Here is a 20,623-nt window from a genome sequence, read left to right as displayed (position 1 = left end):
TAATTTTTTTCAATGAAAATAAAGGTATGTTAAATTTAAAAAAAATATAGGCCAATTTATAAGAAAAGATGCACAGGTAAAGAGAAGAAATAGTAAAAAACTATCCACTCTAAATTCATTCTTGAAATTTTGCATATTGACTAAGACGAAGGTAAGCTTCTTGAAAATAAGAAGAAAAAAATGTATTTTTTCCCTTCATTGTAAATTATCTGCCCCTGAAGTGAACGAAAAAGTCCAATTCAAGGGCAGATAACTCGAAAATGAGAATGGTGACCCCATTTTTTTTTTCTTTTTAAAATGTTTGAAATGTCCATGAACGGGCTCAATCAAAAACAAAGCTTGCAACAGTTTTCAGTTTTGCTCCTCTGGACGGTTTTTAAAAGGATTTTTTATGTTCTCTGTTTGTTTATGGGGACGTTTATATTGGTAAATATTTGGCCTAATGTTTTTAGACAAAATTACATCTTTCCCTAGGGGTATATGGTATATTATGAGGTATGCATATAAAAATATTATATATAATTGAGCCGCGCCATGACAAAACTAACATAATGGGTTTGGGACCAGCATGGATCCATCCGCGCAGTCTGATCAGGATTTGTTCGCTTACAATTCCTATTACCAGTAGGAAAACTGATAGGGAACAGCATGGATCCTGGTCAGGCTGGTCTGGATCCATGCTGGTCGCAAACCCATTATGTTGGTTTTGTCATGGCAGGGCTCATATATATATATGGAATGTCAAGAGAATTTGTTGTTGGTAAAAGAAAACCCACTGACTTTAGCAACTTAGCAACCACGGAATTTATTATGCTTTTGTTCAAGATTTTGTTTGTTATTATCAGAAGATGTAGAATCATCGTAATGATGACAGCAGATGTTCATACATGCTTTGAATATATTTATTTTTAGATTTATGTGATTTTAAAAAAAAGGATTTTCTTTTTTGTGTGTATGTCAAAATAATTAAGTGTTATTCATCCTAGTGTACATTGTAGGAATGGGTTTAAAAAGTTTAATAAGGAGTTAAATCTGTTATTGCACTAAAGTGACAAGTTATCTATTTCGTGCCTTTTGAGTTGTAAGGATATTTGGTCTCCTTTGTGCAGTAACGGGTAAAAGATCCGGAAACACAATTTTTTTATGGTTTTATATCATAAATATGATGCTTAAATTAAGATTGATCAATTTTGTAAGTTCCAAAAAGCATTATTTATAAAGATATTACCGAATTTAAACATTTCATTTAAATAAAGGGAGGTAATGAAAAAATTATTTTCTATTGTCTAAGTCAAATTTTTTAAGATATTACCGAATTTAACATTTCATGTAAATATAGGGAGGTAATGAAAAATTTATTTTCTATAAAGTTTAAGTTAAATTTTACAATAAGAAATAAATGCATATATTTTAATGATTACATATATTATGTACAAATATTTGCAGAACATATTTTACATATTCTTGGATGTTTGAAAATTGATTAATAAGCATAATTATATACATGTACATATACATAATTTAACTTAGTGTGGTATACAACCTCAATTACAACATACAGGATCATGATTTCAACTTTATGAATTTACGATTTCAACTCATGTTATTTTATAATTATATGGAGTTAACTCGTTACTGCAAAAAGGTGACATTATAATACTGCACGTTTGTAACGTCATTTTTCATTGGATAATCGTGACGTTTATATAGTTTTATATACACGGCTGCTGTCGATTCATGAAGAAATCTTACTTTTTCTCTTAAAAATGATGCTTGCTGTATTATAAATTTGTTAGCGGCTCGGGTTATATTTACAAACAGCCGTTTATATAGGGCCATATAACCTGTCAAAAATTTTTATAACTAATAATATATGTGTGTGAGTATAATTGTCCACCTATATGCTACATCAATATTTTTTGTAAATATTTGTTCTGATAAGATTGCCATAACAACACTTATGCTTCCATGACAGATTTCTTAATAGATGTGTTATGTACATGTACTGAATTTTTTTTTGGGTTTTTTTTTTTTTGTCGTTTTTTTTTTTTCTGCATTGTTTTTTACAGACCTGAAAGATTTTTACACCCATTGAATTACTTTAATGTATGACTGAACCCTCTTTTGTTAGTGTTTTTTTAGTTGATTCTTTGTCAGCTTACAAACTGTTTGTGTCAGTGAGCAGAAACCCATTTTACTTAAACCACTCTGTCATTTAATTGAAACCCTCTTACTGACTTTTCCATCATTTTACTGAAACTTAACTGTCAGTAACCAGAAACACTTACCCTTTTTTCATAATTTTACTGAAACCACTCTGTCAGTTAATTGAAACCCTCTTATCGACTTTTCCATCATTTTACTGAAACTACTTTCAGTAAACAGAAAACCAGTCTGCTGAAACCATTTTTGTCAGTCACTTTACAACTGCTGTCATTTAAATGGCAACCTCTGTCAATTTACTGAAACCTTGCCTGTTTACTTACACCTTCTTTATTACTTAGTGAAACACAGTTTGCCAGTTTATTTATTAAAATATTTATTGACAATTTTCTAAAACCCTGGTTGTTAGTTTACTTATGTATTCTTTGTATGTTAAATGAAAGTTTGTTATATTACTGTGCTATATTTCATTGAAACCTTTATGTCAATTTTACTGAAACCGTTGTTGTCTTTTTATCATGGTCCCATCAATACTGATTAATTGAAACTGCCCTATCAGTTTGCTGAAACCTTTTAAAAGTTTAGTTTATTATAACCCTACTTGTTTTACTAAAACTCTTCTTGTTTTACTAAAACCCTACTTCTTTTACTAAAACCCTACTTCTTTTACTAAAACCCTACTTGTTTATCTAAAACCCTACTTCTTTTACTAAAACCCTACTTCTTTTACTAAAACCCTACTTCTTTTACTTAAACCCTACTTCTTTTACTAAAACCCTACTTGTTTTACTCAAACCCTACTTGTTTTACTCAAACCCTACTTGTCAGGTCCCTCACTTACATTTTACTTATAAAAACCCCACCCAGTCGGTTTGATGAAACCACAACTAACCATCTACATAATACTGCTTCAAAATCGTTAACGATTACACATTGTCTGGGAATAGCTGTTAAAAACAAATATGTTAAGTGCAAATTTATAGGTATAATATAAAAGCAATTTAAAAGAGTTCAACTTCAAGACTGAGATAAAATATTAAAAGCAATAGTAAAAAGGATGCAGCTGCCAAATAAAAAGGTCTAAACTGGGACTAGCTAGTAAGGGACACGGGTAGGCCATTCCACAGACAAATACTTCAGGGGGAAAAGGAATAGGAGTGATATTGTGTCCTTGAGTATACTTAAATTTCACTTAATAAAATTATGCTGTCAATTAACTGGTACCCTCATTGTCAGTTTGCTGAATCCAGTATTTGTCTGTTATAGACACCTTTATTGTCATTAAATGCTAATTAAATCAAGATCCAAAGGACAACAAGACCTGTTTTACAGGAGAGTGAATTTTAGTCTTCTATAGCTAATTTTCAAAATAATGTTATAACAAAAACTTTTTGTCCTGTTGCGTTTCATATCCTGTTATTTCAGACATACTGTCATTTTAGTTAAAAGTTTATCTTTTATTTCAGTTATATCTTTTTTTTTATCAACCAGACTTCTTAGAACTATCCTGTTACTTTGATATCTTGTTGTTTTTAAAGGTAAACCAGACTTCTTTATCCCTGTTACTTTGATATCCTGTTGCTTTTAAAGCTATACTGTTAAACATCGGGCATCCTGTTATTTCAGATTTAAATATTTCCATGAAATTTTTATAGTATCCTGTTATTTCAGACATCCTGTTGTTCCCTTGGAATCCTGTTATTTTATAGGTATCTTGTTATTTTAAGAATCCTATTATACTAGGCATCCTCTTGTTACATTGACTATGTTATTTAATGATATCTTGTTATTTCAAGCATCATGTCATGCACGACATCCTGTTTTTTCCTGGATCCTGTTATATAAGGTATCTTGTTATTTCAAGAACCCTGTTATACTAGGCATCCTCTTGTTCCTTTGGTCCTGTTATTTCAAGATATCATGTTATTTCAAGCATTATGTATGCTACACATCTTGTTGTTCCCTGGATCATGCTATTTTAGACATCTTGGTTTTTTTTGTTGTTTTTTTTATATTTTAGATATTTTGATCATGATCTTATACATTACCTCTATGTCAAGTGTTCAGTATGTACATGTATGATACAGGAAGTCAAAGGTCGGGATTCGCCAAAATGGACCCGAACTTTCGCTTGCCTGGCTATAGACTACACATGTATATCAAATCAAATCAAATAATTTTTTCAAAGATATATAGATTTCTATACATATCAGTGAAATTACTTGTCATATTTCTAGTTTGTCGCCATCTTTATTTAAAGCTGCACGCCTCCAGGTGAGCAAAAATATTTCGATAAAATCAAACCTGAGAAAAATGTACTAAGATTTTAGGAAAAGTATAAAGATTCAAAATTCTAGCAATAATTTACATTTTATGTGCGATTAATGACCGATATTTCAGTATTTATAACTATATTTCTACTGCGTTACTAACGCAGTAAGGGCTATTTTTGCATATTTTGACCTCTTTATGGTAATTTACATAGGTTGTAAGTGTCAATGATAATGCGTAAATTGCATTTTTTCGGTAACTTTACAATATTAAACTGTTAAATACATTTTCAAATTTTCATGAAAATTAGCATGAATCTCAGGGAGGCGTGCTGCTTTAATGTAAATCAATGATAAAAAAGCAGCGAGGTGTACCGACAATGTAACCATCGCAACTTTTTGGTTTAAGAAAAATAATTGAGATGTTCCGATTGAAAACAGAAGCGGTGCATGAAATACCAAATGACATATTAAAAACGAAAATATAAAATAAAAAATTTAATGGAATTTTTTTATTTGACATCCCAGTTTATAGGCTTTGTGGGGTCCCCTCAGAACAGATATTCCGATCCGAAACCACAAATTGATGTCGACATTTTTTCTTACGAATTCAGTCTTATTCCATCATTTTTTAAATTTTACCTCAATAAAACAATTTTCCGTAGAAATTTATATTATTACCCCTATAGTTATTTTCTTACATGACAACTTTGTTCATAGTGCCGATAAATTACGTCATCCTTAGCATGCTGTTTCATTCTTAAATACGCCAAAGTGACATTATTTGAAAGCGGTTCATTGATAAAATGAGCTAAAATGCCGCCATTGTATAACATGCAAATCATCTGGCATTGCCCATATACCAGATGAAATTTCAGGCACAGGTAAAACTAACTGAAACCCCAGTCTGATATGCACAAGAAAGTACATAAATTTTATGAAATGATCTACCTTTTGTTTGACACAGGTGTGTTCATTATAAAAATAGGGATAGAAAGATTGTTACAGGACTTGCTACTTCCAATAATTTATTTCTTGACTTTTTACTTCCTCACTCAGCTTATACCTCAAATATTTTGGTTCAAAAATTATTTTGGGTTGGTTTTTTTTGTTTCTTTTTTGCCTACATTTTTTTATTATTTTTTTCATTTCTTACAAATTCTAAGTTTTTTTGTGCGAGTGTTCCTTATTGGTGAAACAGCCAATTTTATTTGTTTTAAAGTGGTAAAATAGTGCATTTTTCAATAATACATTTGTAGTGATTTGTTACCATAAGGTTTCTAATTAATGCCCCAGGGGTTGTCACTGGTTTCAAAAGTGTGGGTGTGTCTAAAAAAAGTGCAAGTTCATTAATTTTGTTACAAGAATGTTACAGCATTTATGTTCTTCTCAAGTGTCATTTTCTTGAAATATTTTGGCTTATCTGGAGATAATTGTGCATAGCTTTTAATATTTTCATATTTAAATGCATAAAAATACAAGACAACATTGTGAAAGATTTAGCCTAACAACTCTAACTTTCACAGTACATAATGAGCTAGGCCATGACAAGCCAACATAGTGCGTTTCCGACCAGCATGGATCCAGACCAGCCTGGCAAAGTCTGATCAGGATCGATGCTGTTCGCTATCAGTTTCTTTAGTTGTAATAGGGTTTGTTAGCAAACAGCATGGATCCTAATCTTACATAATAACATATAAAAGAATTCAATTACAAAATTTTTACAAAATAAAAGTTGTTCTATTCTGAATTACAAGAGATTGTAAAAGAAACATAGTGGAAGGGAGGCAATTCTGCAAGGATTTTCAATATAACTTACAGAGTTACCTCTCTTCTCATTCCATAAACAAACTAAAGATAGATCTCATCTTGGTTAAACCATTATTATGTCTCCCCCACCTCGGGGGGAGACATACTGTTTTTGCCCTGTCCGTCCGTCCGTCCGTCAGTCCGTCCGTCCATTCTTCGTTTCCCGACGATAACTAGAGTTCCTTTTGACCTACAGCTCTCAAACTTCATAGGATGAATGGTCTTATTGAGCAGATGATCCCTATTGTTTTTGGGGTCAGTAGTTCAAAGGTCAAGGTCACAGTGACCGTTGGTCAATTTCTCGTTTCCGGATGATAACTAGAGTTCCTTTTGACCTACAGCCCTCAAACTTCATAGGATGATTGGTCTTATAGAGCTGATGATCCCTATTGTTTTTGGGGTCAGTAGGTCAAAGGTCAAGGTCACACTGACCGTTGGTCAATTTCTCGTTTCCGGATGATAACTAGAGTTCCTTTAGACCTACAGACCTCAAACTTCATAGGATGATTGGTCTTATTGAGCAGATGATCCCTATTGTTTTTGGGGTCAGTAGTTCAAAGGTCAAGGTCACAGTGACCGTTGGTCAATTTCTCGTTTCCGGATGATAACTAGAGTTCCTTTTGACCTACAGCCCTCAAACTTCATAGGATGATTGGTCTTATAGAGCAGATGATCCCTATTGTTTTTGGGGTCAGTAGGTCAAAGGTCAAGGTCACAGTGACCGTTGGTCAATTTCTCATTTCCGGATGATAACTAGAGTTCCTTTTGACCTACAACCCTCAAACTGGGGGGAGACATATTGTTTTTGCGCTGTCCGTCCGTCAGTCCGTCCTTCCGTCAGTCCGTCCGTCCATTCTTCGTTTCCGGACGATAACTAGAGTTCCTTTTGACCTACAGCTCTCAAACTTCATAGGATGAATGGTCTTATTGAGCAGATGATCCCTATTGTTTTTGGGGTCAGTAGTTCAAAGGTCAAGGTCACAGTGACCGTTGGTCAATTTCTCGTTTCCGGATGATAACTAGAGTTCCTTTTGACCTACAGCCCTCAAACTTCATAGGATGATTGGTCTTATAGAGCTGATGATCCCTATTGTTTGTGAAACTATATATGATATGACATTCAAGTGTCAAGTAGACCTTGACCTTGGAACCAGCCATACGAAACATGTACTCTACACGTTCTCTGGATGTGGTGAATTTTTGTTTCAAGTACCTACCAGAGAGGCTTCATTGTGAAAACGAGTGGAGTCATCCCAACACACTACAGTTATCATGATTTTACATACATTGTAATTTGAGTTGTCTTTCAATAGTGTAAAAAAATCTGACAATATGAAGGTTTGTTTCAAGTATCATCAAAATCCTTTAAAGGTTTGAAGAATTATGGAGCAGACACAATTTCATTTAATTTCATTTGTGAAACTATATATGATATGACCATCAAGTGCAATTTCGTTTGACGCCCGCCTGCCATACGCTGATTGAATAACCAGGATTTTCAAAATTGAATACCTGGTTAAAAACAAACAGTTTAGGAAGCATCTTCTCATACAACCTTAACAATAGAAACCATCCATAGACAGCCTTCATTGAAGTGACTACCTGGTATTTACATTATCTTATCTCCATTTCCATTCCTGTTTCCATTCACAGTTATTCTCAGCAGTGGGGGAGACATGCGCTTTTTTACAAAAGCATCCTCTAGTTGATATATGTTGTGTAATTAAAATGTGTTAAGCTTGTAAATTATGTTACACGTCTTTCTGCATATATTGTCGCCATTAGTGCATTAAAGGGAATTAACTCCTATTCAATTTCAATGGCAGTTACCACACTAAAGTGACAATATGTTTGTTTGGGGTTTGTTTTTAAAAAAGTTTTTTTTTTAATGAGCTATCTTTTTTTTTATAAAGATATTTTGTATGAAAGTACATGGATATGTTAGAAATATGTTAAACGCTTTCTTTGCTGGACCCTACCCTAACAGTAATTACCTCGAAATTCCTGTTATGTTCAATTATGGCAATATGTAAACCAGTTATAAATTTCACCTGTTTACTCGTGATATACCCTTAGATAGGTATAAAATGTTACTTTAAAGGCCCATTAAGCCTCGGAAATGCTATTGGTTATATCTTTCTAAAGCTTTCTTATTTTTGGTTTCCGTTTATAGTTTCCAAAATGTTTCTGAAAGGCAAAATGACCGAGACATTTTTTCGCTTTAACTAGAGCTGTTATTGCAAAGCATCAACTGACGATACATCGATATAGGATGACAAATATCGGTGATACACCGATATATAACCGATAATTTATACTCCAGATTTCTTGTATATAATTCACTTTTATATACCTGTTTTAAATGATTTCAGTAAAACATATTACGTTCTGTTCATTCAAAGATGTTGTGTCCTGTTTATAAATGTCCTTTGCATGATTTTTTACGAACCATTAATTTTTTGTCATCACTGCTATGAAATGTGTCCATTATGTAACAACAGCTTAGTGTTAGACATGGTTATCTGCTTTTGTATATGTTTTGGATGAATTTTCATAATTCATAGACATTAAAATAATTAATCAAAATTATAGGTTTTTTCAAATGTGTATCGATTAAAGATGACAGAAAAATATCTATGATACATTGATATTGTCTCTATCGATGACAGCTCTAATAGTAACTGTTATAGTGATTTAATATTATTTTCACTCTCCGCACTACTTTGCTAAGGTGATAAACATTTCACATTGTCTAAACCAATTTTTTTAATGTTATAGAAGTCACTTTTGCCCTATCTACAGAAGGAAAGAAATATGAGCCGCGTCATGACAAAACCAACATTATAAGTGCGTTTGCAACCAGCATGGATCCAGACCAGCATGCGCATCCGCGCAGTCTGATCAGGATCCATGTTGTTCGCTATCAGTTTCTCTACTTGCTATTATGAGGGTTGTAAGCGAACAGCATGGATCCTGATCAGACTGTGCGGATCCGCAAACCAATTATGTTGGTTCTGTCGTGACGCGGCTCATATTAATTTCCGAGGCATAATGGGCCTTTAAAGGTATAAATTGTATAATAAAGAAATAATTTGAATTTTTTTACTTATTAATTTATTTTTATTTATTTATATTTATTACTTTTTTCGAAAAATTAGGAAGGTATTTTTCGTGAGCATAAACATTTATTTGTTTCATGTAGATGCAATTTGTTAATATTAAGAATATTTTTTGTACAGTTTTCATTGTGAATTTTAAATTTACTTTAATGCTATTTAATCAGTGAATGTATTGTAAACATTGTCTTAAAAATATTTAAATAATTATGTAATAAAGTGATCTATATTTAATTGGTTGTTGAAAATGGGCAAAGTTTTTTTTGTTGATATTAAATTGCTAAAATATCGCCTTTTCGCCCAATGAAATGCACTTTTAAATGTCTAATTTTTCTCTATCCACCGATTTATTTATGATAATGAATGATAAATCTAAGAATCGGCATAAAAAGTGATATTTTTCTACTTTGTGATCATGGTTTCTGTAAGCGTCTGGAGGTACAGCTCCTACACTGTAGTGAATTAAATCACGCGGAGGCGCGCGGAGGCTTATATACAGGTGAGCGACCTCAGGGCCATCATGGCCCTCTTGTTTTCATGATGGTTCTTGCTTACAATGTTTTAGGTTTCAACTTACTCCAGGATTTCATCTTATAAGAAATATGTCTTATGAAGGTTCTATCTTATGATGGGCCTGTCTTATAATGGGTATGTCATACGGTCTTATAACGGGTATGTCATACCGGGGCAGGGGGGGAGGAGGTCTGTCTTACAAGGTGTTTGTTTTTAAAAGATGTCTGTCAGAGCTATGTATTTTATATAAAAGATAAGTGGCTGGTTTTATAGGGTTGGATCTTATAATGGATCCCTGTTCTGAATTATGAGTTTGTCTTATAAAGTACCGGTCAGGAGTTCCAAGTTATGAAGGCTTCATCTTATAAAGGGCCTGTCGTTTAAGGGGTATGTCTAACAAGAGGTCTGTCTTATAATGGATATGTCTTACAAGAGGTCTGTCTTATAAGGGTTTCGTCTTACAAGAGGTCTGTCTTATAAGGGGTTCGTCTTACAAGAGGTCTGTCTTATAAGGGGTTCGTCTTACAAGAGGTCTGTCTTATAAGGGGTTGGTCTTACAAGAGTTCGGTCTTATTAGGGATTTGTCTGACAAGAGCTCTGTCCCATAATGGGTACATCTTACAAATCTTGTTATAAAGGATGTGTCTTGTATTGGCAGTCCTTCCAGACTTTTATCTTACTAACATTTCTCTGTTTACTGTGGTCAAGAAGATATCTTCGCATAATGATGAACATGACAAAATGGCGGATGAGGGGAAAAAAAAGAGATGCTTATCTCAAATTGCTTGTTATACTATGTCCCAAATCAATAGAGTGTTTCTAGACCTGTAAACAATCATTTAAAAAAGTAACTATTAAAAGTATTTCTCCCTATCTTGACATACTGGTAATATAAGTATTGTTTAGCTTGTCTGTAATCTAAAGAAAAAGTCAAGCTATTATGTAGCCCATTATTCAAACATTTTAAAAATTATCAACATGAATCATAGAATTTTTGCTTAAAATGGAAAGGTGGAGTTGATGTACAAGGGACGTAATTCTGAAAGCTATATTTATTAGAGTTACCCCACTTTGTTTAACAGATGACACATCTGTTGCTTTATTTTTAAGGATAGCTTAATATATAATTTTGATTTTACTTATTGGGACAATAGAGCATTAAATGTTCTTCTTAGTTGTGGCTTTTGCCTGAAAATAATGCATGGAGGCTTAAAATAATGCATGGAGGCTGAAAATAATGCATAAATAATGCATGGAGGCTGAAAATAATGCATGGAGGCTGAAAATAATGCATGGAAGCTGGGAGCACCTGAGGTCTAATAATAACCATAATTAATGGTTTTAATCTTGTTCCGGTTTGTGCCTGCACAGATGGGGCATTTGTCCTTTTCTTCTTCACATGCAACGCTGTGAACTCAGCATATTATTATAAAAGGACCTTCACTGTCATCATGTGACTTTGCTGTGATCATGTGACTTCGCTGTGATCATGTGACTTTGCTGTGATCATGTGACTTAAGACTCGACCAATCGGTTGTTTACAAACTGTGTCAATGAAATGAGCACAAATCTAGATCTGGGCTTAATATGCTGTGATTTCTTTTCTAGGTGAAAATTATGATAGACTTTACATATTATTATGTACAATTGACAGAAGATTTTTTTTTCACAGATTTTTGTTTTGTTTTCCTTGTATTCATTTATAAAAGAAGTATTTTTATACAAGAAGTGCAAGGAGCTAAATTTGTTAAGATATGTTTGTATGTGTATATAAATTTTGTGACAGGGATTTGAGGTTTGGTCTTTTGTACTAAGTGGAGGGTCATGTGACATGAACTTGTGTATGTAATAAAGAAACGGCAAGAAAAATTTGCGAAAAAGTATTATATTACAACAACTGTGACGACAACAAAAAACAAAACAGACACAGAAAATTGAAACCAAACTGGCACCAATGCAATCCAATGAAACAGGTTTTTTTTGTTGTTTTTTTTTGCGTCAGGGTGATGCACTATTGTGGGATTTTAGTTAAGTTACTGTTTTGTTGTTGTTGTTGTTTTTATTTTAGAGAGTTATAAAATGATGCTTTAAAGCAGCATGCTTCAATATCCATGCTTATTTTCTTGAAAATTTTGAAATATTTAAAATAAAAGTAAACTATTGTGAAACTAACAGCGAAGTATATACACATTGCAAACTGCACTTACAATCCAGGACTGTTAAAATATGCAAAAAATAGCTCTAAACTGTGTAAGTCAGGCAAGTAGAAATATGCTGCAAAATCAGTCTTTAAACGCATATAACATTTTACTTGAAATCTTTTTACTGTTCTTTAATTCCGAGTACATTTGTCCCGAGTTCTATTTTCTTGAAAAAGTAATTTTGGCTCATCTGGAGGTTGCGATGATATGGCTATGATGAAAAGACTGAAAAAATGTCTGTATTTTATTGTTGATAAAAACTTTATAAGAAGCAACAGTTTTAAAATGTTTCTAAATGATGAAAAGTTGACATTAAGGATTTATGACCATTTTCAAAATTGACACCCCCCACCCCACCACCCATTCATTTTTTTTTGCACCAGCCATCCTCAAAACCTGACCTAACCCCGCCCTTAGACCCCTCAAGACACCCTTCTTTCCCCCCTATTGAATCCATTTCATATAAGTATGATATCTGAATATGTTTAATAATTGATATATCAATACATATATGTTTTAATTAATTATATATTAATTTTAATAGATTTTTTTTTGTTCATATTTGTGTTTATAATATTTTTTATTAAAGAGTGACATTGATAGATATAGTGAGGTTTATGTAAATGATTTCTTGTCTCTGATAAATTAAATGTTAAATGCAAGCCTATTCTACCTTTATGTTGAAATAAACCATATTTGTGAAAAAGATCAATCCATATGGTTTTGTTGTTTATCATGTTTTTTTTAGGGGGGTGGGGGTTGTGTTACGTCACACCAACATGTCATAGGTCATTATGGCGACTTTCTAGCTATATTGATGGAGGAAGACGTCATGTGCCATTCCGTGCATAATTTCAGGCACGAACAATCACCCGAGTAGGACCACCGACATTCTGTAAGCTTAAGCCATCCTCGGTAACCCAGGCTATTTACGGTATACATGTATCAATAAATATAGTATATACGGTATGTGTTACGTGGGTTCCGACGATGTAAGTTAGATGGATGAAAGCATCCAAAGTCTCTGTCAGCAGTGAGAGGCAAGTGGTTTGAATCTAAAACCATAACCACTGACCAAAGACAGCCCCTATCATGTTTTTAACAGTGCATATGACTTGTAATTTGTATTTAGCTTGACTATTTGAAGAATTGGGAGAGCTATTGAAGTCGCACTTCAGTCACATTTTTGCATGCAAGGTTGTATCTCCAAAACTTATGAAGAGAATGGGTTGAAGCTTTACACACTTATTTGAAAGCATAATAGGTCATTTCCAATGTAAAAAACTCTAACATGGATTTTGACAGAATTATGGCCCTTTTAGGAACCAATGGAAAATTCTACATTAATCAGGTTATTGTTTTACGATCAAGCACTACTGACAGCTGTTTTTTCTTTTTTCCTTGAATGACCTTTGACCCTTAACATAGCAATGATTTTGCATTCACTTAAAGGCAGGTTGTCATTCTTTTCACCACTTGTCTTCCAGTTTCAAGTTCAAACCCTAACTAACTGGATCTAGAAGTGACAGAGTTTAATTGAAGTACATGTATTTTATTAAGCCATAATTAAATTTTAAGTGGTGACGTGTCAATTATCTGAGGATTGCTGGCCATGTGGGCTCAAACCCCTTCAGGGGCAAGCCGTTGTTTCCATAAGCAAGAAACTTGACACTCATTACTTAGTACTGACTGGTTGGTTCCAGGAACAGATTTAAGTGTGTTTCACTAATTTCATAGCTTCCAACACAATGGAATTGTAATAAATTAGTATAAACTAATAAAATTGGACAGTGCTTAATTCAATTTGCAGCCAGATATTACAAGTTTTGTTAACCCTTAGACTGCTGAAACAGAGTGACCTGATTAATTTTTGTCTTGGTCAAAATTATAAAGCAAAAAATCAAAACTTACACTAGCTTTTTTTACTTCCCAAATTAGCAATTATAGCACTAATTTTCCCAAAAATCAAGAGGCTAAGGCCTATTGCCAATTAAGTGAGAACACCCAAGGTCTAAGGGCTTAAATGATCTTCATCTTGGAGGTCGAATTTTCAAAATTCTTGATATTTCTGAGAAAAATTCTTTAAACTATTAACAGTAACAAATTATGGTATATATCTCGCACCAATAGTTTTAATGTAAAATGAAGTTCCCAATCTACCCTAGAGGAAGCAATCTTGTTGAATCATGTTGAAAGATACGGCTGCATCACAGGAGGGTAATGGAATGTGAATCGAAATACAAGTCTATCTGATTTGTACAAGCATACATGTAGCCACCGAGTATAAATTGGATTGCTAAGTGTTTTGAAGTTCTTTCTCTTTTGTTAAGTAGGCAAAAATAAAATAGTGTTCCCTGTTGTCACAATATGAAACCCCAGAAAAAAGTAACCAATGAACGAGCATCTGAATATGATATTTCTATCGCTATCCGTTTCTATGTCGTCACAATAAGTAAACCCCAGAAAAAATGAGCCAATTAATGGGCATGCACTAGAGTGCGGGTAACTAATACCTGCACTACAGTTAACACACTGTGCATGTATTTGTATACAATTTAACTCTGACACGTTTTCAACTGTCAGAAAGGTCCCCAAACTATGATACAACATTATCATATTGTTTCAATTTAACGCCACTCCTCCCCCCCCCCCCCCTTATTCATTTCATTACTTGAGTTTCACTAATTGTTATTTTTTTTTTTTAAATAAAAATATTTGGATTTTTTGGATTGCTTTTTCAGTTCATCAGTCTATATAAGGTAAAATTTCATAACATACAAAATATGGTGTGGGGCACTAATTAGAGAAGGGGGGGGGGCATTAAATGGAAACAATACGGTACATTGTCTAAATAAACAAATCAAGATATTCAGTAAACAGGGGGGGCCTCTGTGGCCGAGTTGTTAAGGTCGCTGACTTAAGATCACAGGTCCCTCACCGCTGTAGGTTCGATCCTCACTTGGGTCGAAATCTTTCATGTGAGGAAGCCATCCAGCTGACTTACGGAAGGTCGGTGGTTCTACCCAGGTACCCGCTCGTGCCTGAAATAATGCTTGGAGGGGCACCTGGGGTCTTCCTCCAACAATAAAGCTGGAAAAAATCGACGAAAAAATCTCGGCGGGACGCTCTATGATGGCCCGACTTGAGTGTATGGTCGCCCATATGGGCTTTCCGGCGGCGACCTTAAATAAACGCATTAAAAAAAAAAAAAAATCAGTAAACAGTACAATTTAATGAAAGTAAAAAATACAAAACAAAATTAAAGTCTGACTAGCTCCACTTCACTTTATCTTGGTATTTCGGTAGAGGATTCTCGTTATAGAATTTCTGTAGGTACGTACAAGTTGGTCGTATAAGAGCTCCTTTGTCAACAAAGTGGTCGAATGCTGTCTGAAGAAGAAAATGAGAAATGAGCCGCGTCATGACAAAACCAACATAATGGGTTTGCGACCAGCATGGATCCAGGCCAGCCTGCGCATCCGCGCAGTCTGATCAGGATCCATGCTGTTTGCTTAGAAATCCTATAACAAGTAGGGAAACTGATAGCGAACAGTATGGATACTGATCAGACTGCGCATGCTGGTTTTGTCATGACGCGGTTCAAATAGCACATAATTAGTATTTTGTGAACAAAGTGGTCAAAATGCAGTTTGAAGAAGAAAATATGTGTAATAAGTTTATCAAATTACAAAACAGATGCAAGATTTAAAGATCCTGTAACACAATTTTTTATGGTTTTATAAATATAATACTCAAATGAAGATTTATCAATATTGTAAGTTCCAAAAAGCATTATTTGTAAAGATATTACTAAATTTACATTTCATGTTAATATAGAGAGGTAATTGGAAATTTATTTTTTATAAAGTCTAAGTCAAATTTTTCAATAAGAAATGAATGCATATATTTTAATGATTATATACATATATTTGCAGTACATATTTTACATATCCTGCGATGTTTGAAAATTGTTTTAGAAGCATAATTATATACATATATAAAATTTCACTTACATGTGGTAACAACCTTGACCAGCTCACATAGCTCAATCACTTAGAGCGCGAGACTTGTTATCTCAACATTGTGGGTTCGGTTCCCGGACTGGCCAACTAAAATTACTTATCAGTCTTTCGGAGGTCCTGTGTATGGGTGCTTAAACACTTGGCAGGCTAAAGAACCAGGAGAAGCTTTTGGAATTGGGGCATCTTTCTGTATCTGTAATTGCACTATCCTCCAAAAATCTTAAATGACTTATACTCTTCTGGAGGACTCACCCATATGGGCAACCAGTGGCGAAATACACACACTGGTAACAATCTTAATTACAACATACAGGATCTTTAAATGGTAAAATACCAGGTAATATGAGCCGCGTCATGACAAAACCAACATAATGTGTTTCCGACCAGCATAGATCCAGACCAGCCTGCGCATCCGCATCGCTTACAAACCCTATAACAAGTAGAGAAACTGATAGCAAACAGCATGGATCCTGATCAGACAGTGCAGATGTGCAAGCTGGTCTGGATCCATGCTTTTCTCAAATGCACTATGTTGGTTTTGTCGTGACGTGGCTCATATAGAAATATTAATACCTGGGCTAGTATCTTGGCGACACCATGACCTCTAAACTGAACTGGTACCACTGTATGTTCAAGGTCAACATAATTCGGATCTATGTAACTATACTGTAACACTGCTTTACTCTCATCCCCTCTACCCTCTGAAAATATAAAAAGGCTAAGCTATTTAAAGTTATATAAAAAGCTATATAAAGTAATGTACCAGTACAATGCAGAAGTCCCATTGTGAACTTAGCCACACAGGCCTTTTCCTAACCATTTTTTTGAAAAAGTACATTGCCCAGTTTGGAAATTTTACATCCTAAAATTGCTTTATTGGGAAAAATATTTGATACCTTTTGAAAGCTCTTTCATCTTCCTTTGGCATAGTATTAATTTTTGTAGATTATGGTCATTGTGCAAAAGTGTTTAAATACATTAAAATTTGACAATGAAATGGAAACAATCTGTCTCGTACCATACTGGAATGTCAACTACAGCAAATTTGTCTGTTTTGATATTGAGAATTTCAGTTCATTTAGGAATTTTTTTAAAGATTGGGAAAAATAAGGAAAAACTGTCATTGGGAATGGGTATTGGGAAAAGGCATGCCATCCTACCCACAAGAGAGTTGCTGGAAAAGTGAAATGTGTTTTTAATCTCTGCCAGGTCAGTGCAATGGCTTTCATTCCAAACTAAAAGCAATAGCAACAGATAAATGTACGTTACATTGCAATTTCGGAATGAAGTGGAGATTTTATTATGACTATGATTTTCTACAACAATAATTTTTAGTCAAGCAGTAAACCCATTTCTGCGCTTAGGTGAGGATAATATTTCCTACAACAGGAGTTTTTCGAATAATGTCAAAATTCTTCTATGTTACTTCATGAACAAAGTATCAGTTGACAGATACAAAATAGTTGAAAGTTTATGGGGAATACATAGGTCCAAATCTAGCCTAATGTATCAAGCATGAACGGTTTGACCCATTTAACTAACTGTTAACTGTTTCCTATTGTCAAACCATTGACAAAAGACATTGCATGCTCATTCAAACAATATCTCAATGTCTCTTTGATAAGTCTAATAAGTTGGACTTAAGTTGTAATCATTTAATTTAAGCCAACTTTGCACTTGTAAGTCAACTTTGTATCAACTTGGCAAATGATGACCTTAAAAAAGTTATCAGAATACACATCCTATATGTTACTTGTAATTTTGAGACTATAAGTAATAGAAAGAGCATCGAAGCACGAGTCTATCTGATTTGTACGAGGGGGAGTAGCCCATGAGTATTGATCAGATTGCCGTCTTTCTCTTTTGTATCATAGTCGAACATAAAAAATACGTACCCTGTTGTCATAATATGAAAAGTTGCTCCCCTCAAAGATAAAGGCCACTTAAATTGTGATAGTAAAACGAAAGCAGAACTTCTAGTAAAACAATTTGAATCAGTATTTACCAAGGAAGATAAAAATGTGAACTTACCTGAAATTCCTACTCGTATTGAAGAAACATTACCAAACCTAAATATATCAACAGGTGGCGTTTTTAAACTTCTTAAGAACTTAGACATATCTAAAGCAGTCGGACCTGATGAATTACCAACAAAAGTTCTTCAATATTGTGCAGAAGAACTAGCACCAGCAATCTCAACTATATTTCAAACATCTACCGACTCGGGAAATTTACCCTCCGATTGGAGAAATGCCTTCGTTTCACCGGTCTTCAAAAAAACAGACACCTCTCAGAAAACTATCGACCTGTATCATTAACTTGTATTCTTTCCAAACTACTGGAGCACATTATTTGTCGGCACATCTTGAATCATCTGGATAAATACAAGGCACTTATGTCATTGAATCACGGATTCCGAAGCGGCTTCTCATGTGAATCACAACTAATTGTCACCACTCATGATCTTTTATCCATGTACGATAATAACGCACAAGTAGACACCATCATTTTGGACTTTAGTAAAGCTTTTGATACTGTTCCCCACAAAAAGCTTCTTCATAAACTTCACTCCTATGGCATCAGAGGAAACTTACATACTTGGATCGCCAACTTCTTGATGCAGCGCAAGATGAGTGTAGTCGTTGAAGGCGAACAATCATCGTCGGTAAATGTGGGTTCTGGAGTCCCACAGGGTACAGTGCTCGGACCATTGCTCTTCTTACTACATATTAACGATCTTCCGGACCATGTTAAATCACAAGTGAGGTTGTTTGCTGATGATTGTTTACTATATCGCCAGATCAAGTCCCAAAAAGACCATCTCCAACTTCAAAAAGACCTAGACAATCTCCAAACCTGGGCATCTACATGGGGGATGAAATTTAACTCAAAAAAATGTTACCTGCTGAATCGATGCATTTCTACAACATTGATAACAACATACTTCAACAAGTTCAAGTCAATCCTTACCTTGGTATCACTTTCTCGGATGACATGAAATGGTCAACGCATATTAGTAACATCTGTAAAAGAGCTAACTCATCTATTGGATTCCTAAGAAGGAACTTACGCCATTGTCCTAGACAATGCCGCAAAAATGCCTACCTAGCCCTAGTCCGCTCCAAATTAGAATACGGATGCACTATCTGGGACCCTTATACCAAAAACGAAATTGATAAACTTGAACGTATACAAAGGCAAGCCGCTCGATTTATTACCAATAACTATACTTCTAGGGATCCAGGATGCGTTACATCAATGCTGGAATAATTGGAATTACCAAGCCTCCAAGAGCGCAGAAGACTACACTGACTTACTTTCATGTATAAGGTAGTGGAAGGGCAAGTACCGGCAATTAACATACGGGAATACCTAACTCCTCAGGGCAATTATAGACGATCTGTAAGAGCTAAATCATATAAAGACTATATAAGTGATAATATTGTGGAAAAATCTGTGTGTAATAATCAAAAGTGTTACAAACCAGTATATGTAAAAACAGAAAACTATAAAAATTCTTTCTTCATCAGAACAGTGTTAGACTGGAATAAATTAAGTGACTCTCAAGTGTGTTCATCAACAGTTCAACAATTTAAAAACTCTATAAAACTTTGTGACTAAGGCGCACTCCCTTCACCGTCGTGTTAAAGCCAGATTTTGGTCTCTACGACGTACCCTCACAGATACAGATACAGATGAAACCCCAGAAAAAAGTAACCAATGAACGAGCATCTGAATATGATATTTCTGTAGCTTTCCGTTTCTCTGCCGTCACAATAAGTAAACTTCAGCAAAAATGAGCCAATCAAAGGGCAAGCTAATTGAAAAGCGGCCTTAGGCTCTTGATTTGGGAAGAATTGTTGCTAAAATTGCTTATGTAGGAAGTAAAAAAAGCTTGTACAAGTTCATATTTTTGGGAAAACTGCAAGATTTAAATGAAAAATTCAATTGGGAATAGGCCTTTTAATGGTATCTGTTACATGAACTGAAAAATCACTGCTATATTGCTGGTTTAGTCATGTACCTACCTTTAAGTTTTATGTAAAATTCTTGGCTTTTTGTGTCGTGTACAACATTCAGTTTCGCAGTGTCAGAATTTGAAGCCATCCTAACGTGTCTGCAGGCTGAAACACGCAATAGTGCTGGAGCAGATTTCAACATGTGTAGATATCAAAGTTTAATCTTTGTTTTTTTAAAAGTTGGCATGAAAATATGTTTTCAATTCGTGTTCATTGAAAATTCTACTTTTGTTGACATTTTACCGGAAGTTCATAAATGAGGACGAGCAAATTTTGAATAAATCCCGTTAGTCCGTACGGTTATACCGTGTATTTATGGAGTTGGCCCACTAAACTCTCGCCCTGTATAGGTACAGTAAATTAGTGAGTCTTAGTCTGTGTTCCTTAACACCTGGTGAAAAAATATGCTGTTCTCAACAATAACAATAAAACATTTTATTTCGTATAGGAAGGCCACCGGCCCATAATACATTTACAATACCAGAAATTGATAATGTTATAGAGTTGCAA

At 34.3% G+C, this 20,623-nt stretch overlaps 1 protein-coding gene and 1 long non-coding RNA gene across 2 annotated transcripts; one reads left to right on the top strand and one right to left on the bottom strand.

The window, feature by feature from the left end:
- Window positions 1-638: 638 nt before the first annotated feature.
- LOC132742922 (uncharacterized) lies at window positions 639-2,656 on the top strand. The gene is made up of 2 exons (XR_009627503.1): window positions 639-1,260; window positions 1,344-2,656. It is a non-coding gene; the product is annotated as an uncharacterized LOC132742922 (long non-coding RNA).
- A 12,629-nt stretch (window positions 2,657-15,285) lies between these two features.
- Window positions 15,286-20,272, bottom strand: LOC132742920 (protein NATD1-like; the record flags this gene model as incomplete). Its single annotated transcript, XM_060731427.1, is given in 3 exon segments — window positions 15,286-15,462; window positions 16,668-16,795; window positions 20,123-20,272. Coding segments are annotated over 3 exon segments (381 nt in total). The 3' UTR covers window positions 15,286-15,342.
- Between the last annotated feature and the right edge of the window lie 351 nt (window positions 20,273-20,623).

The sequence above is a fragment of the Ruditapes philippinarum genome, unplaced genomic scaffold (genome assembly GCF_026571515.1).
Source record: "Ruditapes philippinarum isolate M1 unplaced genomic scaffold, ASM2657151v2 ctg5078_1_1_1_1, whole genome shotgun sequence".
NCBI classification, from domain to species: Eukaryota; Metazoa; Mollusca; class Bivalvia; order Venerida; family Veneridae; genus Ruditapes; species Ruditapes philippinarum.
Note: the sequence above shows the minus strand (reverse complement) of the source record. Positions and strands in the feature narration are given on the sequence as shown.